The 6,000-nt window shown below is 32.6% G+C and overlaps 1 protein-coding gene across 2 annotated transcripts in view; it reads left to right on the forward strand.

Moving 5' to 3' along the window:
- The window catches only part of LOC111421307 (DENN domain-containing protein 1A), a 43,426-nt gene extending 41,633 nt beyond the window's left edge, over positions 1–1,793 (forward strand). Inside the window, exons 9-13 of one of the 2 annotated variants that reach the window (XM_071198198.1) lie at positions 20–52; positions 109–338; positions 396–561; positions 792–1,103; positions 1,216–1,793. In XM_071198198.1, coding sequence (XP_071054299.1) covers positions 20–52; positions 109–338; positions 396–561; positions 792–1,103; positions 1,216–1,632 — 1,158 coding nt within the window. In that variant the 3' untranslated portion in view covers positions 1,633–1,793. The remainder of the gene's footprint in view (positions 1–19; positions 53–108; positions 339–395; positions 562–791; positions 1,104–1,215) is intronic. The other variant, XM_071198202.1, reaches the window with a different exon arrangement.
- Positions 1,794–6,000: the final 4,207 nt, after the last annotated feature.

A 6,000-nucleotide genomic window follows, 5' to 3' on the forward strand; every position in this document is an offset into this window, starting at 1 on the left:
GTTATCTTTTCTTTTATAGGCTAACCCCGCTGTTAAATCAGCTGTTAAAACGGTAATTTTTATATATTTGTTTGGATACTTTTAATAATTCAAATAATTTCTTTTTAGGTTAAAGATAGTGGTAAAGGAATGAAAAGCGCTTATAAAGGATTAAGATCGAAATTAAAAGATAACCCAAGTAGGCAAATCGAAAACGGACTTGAAGCGACCAGCTTTGATAAACCTAGATCAGCACCAAATTCGCCAACGGGTAAAAGACGACAATTACCTTTTTCTGTTCCTGCTAACGCATATAGAAAAGACGCCTCATTATCATTAAAAGGTTCATTACATGAAAGGTGATTTCAATTATTCAAATTATTAATATAGTTAACTGAAAGATAAAAAACTTACAGATCTTATAGTCCTTTGAATCCCTTGTCTCAGCCTTTATCTCCAGACGTTCCGGATCATTTAAATAATACTGAATCCCCTAGTTTGGATATCCCACAAATGGATTTAATGACTGAAATGACGGATTTTTTTAAACTACATCTTGATACACCTCCAGTTGATAGATCTGTAAGTATCACGTACCCAAAGTTATTTAAATAAAACTTCTAGAAGATGATTGAATTCGTTTAAGATCTAAATGAAAAGTTATTAATCTAGAAGTTCTATTTTTTGTTAAAAAAAACTTTTTTTTTGTTAATTTCTTGTCAAAATTAATTAATTTGTGTGCTATGTTAAATGTAACTAACCTCGTCTTGTTAACCCTTGTTTATCCTTATTTTCTTCGTTGTTTTTTACAGTTAAAACCTGTACGAAGTTTAGAAAATTTCAAAACTCCCCAATTATCGTCACCCCCGTACAGTCCCTCGTCAAGATTGTTCCTGCCTGTTTTAAAATCCTCACAGGATACTCAAAATTTGCTTCTCCAGTCTCCGGATGATGTGTTTTCATCACCCCCAGTGCCACCAAGGCCCCATTTTAAACCGACAACGACACCGTTTGTTGTCGGTGGTGGTCGTGCTGAAAACGGCCGACCGGTTTTTTTGGTCGCTAATGAATATCGAGTGGATGTTGTTAGGTTATCTCCACCTGCAAATTCACCTCGGAAAAAGGTAACCAAAAAAATAAAGAAAAAAAATTGGCCGCTTTTTATGTTGCTTTTCATTTCTCTTTGTTTTGTGTAATTTAAACGAAGAATTTTGTAACATAAATCTTTTTTATTAGAAGCAAGATGACACCGAAGATTTAATAAGATTAGATTCTTCCTCATCAGACATCGACGATTTTGATCCATTAAAATCATCACTTTCAACATCAATGCCTAATACAAGTAGTACATTTAACTTCCAATTTGATTTAAACGATAGAAATGCACACGATTACAATAATAGAGTACCTATAAGCGTTACAAATCCGTTGTATAATTACGAGAATCATCACGTTGCTCCTCCAACAAACGGATCGTCATCGTCAACTCCATTTTTAATGCGAACCTCCGATCGAGAAACCGTCGATTTATTACAAGAATATGGTTTGGATTTTTCGAAATTTTCCGGATCGAAATATGATGGCGTTGGTACGAATGGTGATGGTAGTGTATCAAAGGTGAATACAAAAAAAGAATGGACTAAATTTGAATAGAGCCACGAATATTATTAAAAAACTGTTTTAGTATGTATTTTTATACCCTTTTTATTTTAATATGTAATTTATTTATTGTGAGCTGGTATACATATCTTTAAATGAAAGAAACGAATGTTAAAAATGTAAGGTTAAAAGAAATTTCTAAACTATATAAGATCGAAAATGTTGATGAAATAAAAAAGAAAGAATATTTAATTAATTATTACTAAAGTATTATCATGTAAATATGATATAATACAGATATATAACATATTATTATTATATAGGTACAAACTTTATACATGCGCGTATTTAAAAAAAAAAAGTAAAAAAGAATGATTTATGTTATATAGAATTAGCTGTGATATCGAAAAGATTGAGGAGAAATTTAAATAACCGAATGAAAGATAAAAAAATAAGCGAGCGTCAATTTTTTAAATTTACTTTATTATTTTGTTATTTACGTATATATGTGCACAATTACCAATTAAATTATTATCAGTTTGAAAAATAAAAATGTTTTAATAAACTAAAACCATTTCTTATTTTCTATAACTTGAAAAATCAATTCTCCTTCCCGCCGTCAACCGTTTCCGCATGACTTATTTCTGTTGCTTTTTACTTTATAATTCCCGCAAATCTTGCCAGAAAAATTAAAGAAAAACATTACTTTGAAAAACTTTACCGCATTCGATATACGGTTTCAAACGCAGTTTTAACAAAAATGTGTCAAATAATTGCGTTTGTCAGATACTGTTATCAGTTTTGCAATGTTATGTCTCTCTAATTTTTTTAGAGCGATTTAAGCGAATTATAATTAAAAAGGAACATATACAGTGTCCCGAAACTCAACGTCAAGCGGGCACCGAGTGAGAGGCCAACCCATACTTGTTCTAGTAAAAATGAGAAAAAAATTCTTTCTCTTAGTTAAGTGGTAATAGACATATTTTTGAAAATGTTAAAAATCGTTCCCGTACATCATATCTTTAGGTACTACGGTCAGAAATGTTCGCAATAGGACCGTTAAGTATTTTTTTTTATTGGCTTATTCGAAAGTTTTTTAAAATTGATTGACCCCATATTTTTTAATTTTTGATTCGAGGCTTAAATTTTCCAAAAAAAAATAATAAAGTTAGAAATTACAGGCCGCGAATTCAGTAGCGCGTCACTCAGATTTGAGCGTACGATTGGAGCGTATAAAAATCAATAAAATTCCTGGAGAGAAATCACGTCTGTGATTTCTTTCTTCTTACTTAAAACGTCACAATGAATCAGGGGTGGGGAATTTTAAAGTTTTACATTAATTATTGCAAAAATTAAACAATTTTCGAACGTGAAAACGTTACTAATCCGTCTAATTTAATTTACATTATCGATTTTTTGAAAGACGGTCTTTCTAATCGATTGACCTTAACGGCCCTATTTAATAGTTATTTTTTTAATAATGTATTCCTCATTAACCATGCTACTATAGCAGTCACAAATCGAACAACAAAAGTTGTTAGTTTTGCAAAAAAGAAGTATTAGTTTGATTGAGTTAAGGTTGAAAGAATTTATGTCTATTAAGTTTGACACATGATTTCTTAACAAAGGAGTAGTACAACACCCTTGGCAAGTTATTTTAAAAAATGGCCTGTTTAGTCAAGATTCCAAAATGGTGTAACACTTGCCATAAATCTTTTCCTGACAAATATTATTGCCTGTTTTTCTGCGAAAAACGCGTTATTTAAAAAATTCATACTTTCGTATGTTATTTGTATTTCCTCAAAAATGATTTAACAACTTTGTTAGAAGATGTGCCACTCAATATCTACACAGAAATGTGGTTTCAACAAGATAGTTGCTCAGCTCATTATGCTTGTTCTGTACAGAATTGCATACAGAGAATAGCCAGAAAGATGGATTGGTCGTCGTGGTTCGATTACGTGGCCTCCTCATTCTCTGGGTCTAAATCCCCTTGATTTTCTTATTAGGATTAAAAGAAGCAGTGTATTAAAAACCGATTAAAAATCTTGCCGAACTGCGCCACAATATTTATACAGCAGCAAAAGAAATAAATGCAAAGAGATTTGCACAACTAGTAAGAAGTTCTTTTCTGTGACGATGCAGAGCTTGTATTAGTGCCGACGGCAAATAATTTGATCATTTGCCTTAGTTTTAAGAAAATAATGCTATAAAATTAATAATAAATTTGTTTATTTAATTTTGTCTTTAGGTTAACGTTATTTGAAAGAGTCTTTTTGCAAGACATAAGGGCAACCATCTTGTTGAAACCACATTTTGTAGTTCGTAGATATTGACTGGCACATCTTTTAACAAAGTTAAGAGAAAATAAAAAGTAAATACAGATAACATACAAAAGTATGAATTTTTTAAATAACGTGTTTTTTGCAGAAACACGGGCAATAATATTTTCTACAGTAGCATGGTTCACAAGGAATACGTTATTAAAAAAATCACTATTAAATTGCGAACATTTCTGACCGTAGTACCTAAAGATATGATATACGGGACCGATTTTTAACATTTTCAACAGTATGTCTATTACCACTTAACTAAGAGAGTTGAGTTTCGGGACAGCTGTATAAAATAAGCTATACGGGGAGAGGAGGATTTCGTCTAATCAGAAAAGATGGTCCTGGTGTGTGTAAGAATTTTTTAACATTTGGTTGCAAAAAGATGAACGCCGAATAACGAACAGAAGCGACACCCAGCGATCTATTCTTAATATAAATGTCCAAAGTATCACCAATAAGGTGGATGTCCTAAAGAGAATTTTGAAAGAAAATAACATTGATCACCAATAGATCACCAATGGGCAACTGCGACATTTTTCTCGATCAATTGAATACACTTTTAGAACACCTAAGTAAAGAACTCCAGACAAAAATTAATCGGTAGATCGCAAATCAGACTCAGGTAATCGGTGCCACCCTCGGCTGGTCCGCTACGCCGATGATAACTTGTTTCCCACGTGTACTCACCAATAGATTCGTCACGGGAAGAGAAATAAAGTTTTTCGGTGAATTAAAGTCGTCCGATATTGGTCGTCGTTAAACAGTTCCCGTGCGGTAATTATAATCATTTCGAAAAAAATTTATTAGACAGGTCGCTTCAGAATAATGTATCCTACAACCGTATAATGCTCTGATGCGGAAGATACCGGACACCTGTATATTATTGGAGACTTTAATATTGATCTCTTAAAGAGGAACAAATATGCTGAATTTATCATTGTTCTTCTCCGAACATTTAACATTGTGAATTTGTTCAATGAACCGTCTAAAGTTGGCACAACCTGCATGGACAATATTTTCACGAACGCTAATCATAGGAACTTTGAACCGAGAGTGATTAATTTTCATCTGTCGGACCATTATGGACAAATAGTCTCATATCAAGAGTTATCACGACAACAAACTGAAAAAACAATTGTTAAACAGCGCGTTAATGATGCAGCGCGTGATTCAACACAATCAGCACACGTTCAATATACTATCTTCCATGAAGCTTTCCAAATAACTTTTGACAAATGCTTCCTATAATAAAGAACACATACAGGAATATGAGTGAGAAAATAATACGTGACCCAAGTTTGGATAAAATGCAACAAACTCTAGACTTTTTATGGACTACAAGGCAAATAACAAAGACGGAAGATAGTTATAATTTATATAGAAAATACCAAAAAGAGTATCACGAAGCAGTTACAATGCATAAACGTACAAAAAAAATGAAGATTTCATTGCAGAATCAAGTAACGTGCAAAAAGCAGTATAGAAAATAATTAATTCACAAACAGTTAATAAGAAAAAAAAACGAGAATAATGTCAGCATGGATGTGAATCAAATGAACAAGCATTTTGTCAATACAGTGGCGGAGATTGTAAATAAAATCAAGGTGACCAATTCGTTTGATCACTACTTGAAAAGAAAAAGCGTCTCCGGCCACCACTGCTGCCTGTGGGCCGCAGCGGGCTAGCACATAATTACAGTACTCGTGTGATTACACGAGTACTATAATTATGTTTCTAGCCCACTTGTAATATAAATAACTATTATTGGACAGAACCACCATCTCGCCGCAGAACTTATTTCTGTTTCTTTTTAACCCTTCGTCTCTAAATGGTTTTTTAGCACCTTCCGTCTGTAAAGGTGGGTCTTTCGGGTCCGGACGTTTGTTCATCCTGTTAATGCACTCAAAAAATTTTATAAATAATTCATGATAATGTTCGAAACCTTCAACTTGATAAATCAATCATAAAATTATCGAAAAATTTATTTTTGCATACATATTTTTTTATATGAAATGAAGAAACTATTCGCCTAAACAGTTGTAGTTCGGACAGGAAATACCCAGGTTTACAGAGGAAGGGTTAATTTATA

The sequence above is a fragment of the Onthophagus taurus genome, chromosome 1 (genome assembly GCF_036711975.1).
Source record: "Onthophagus taurus isolate NC chromosome 1, IU_Otau_3.0, whole genome shotgun sequence".
Lineage (NCBI taxonomy): Eukaryota > Metazoa > Arthropoda > Insecta > Coleoptera > Scarabaeidae > Onthophagus > Onthophagus taurus.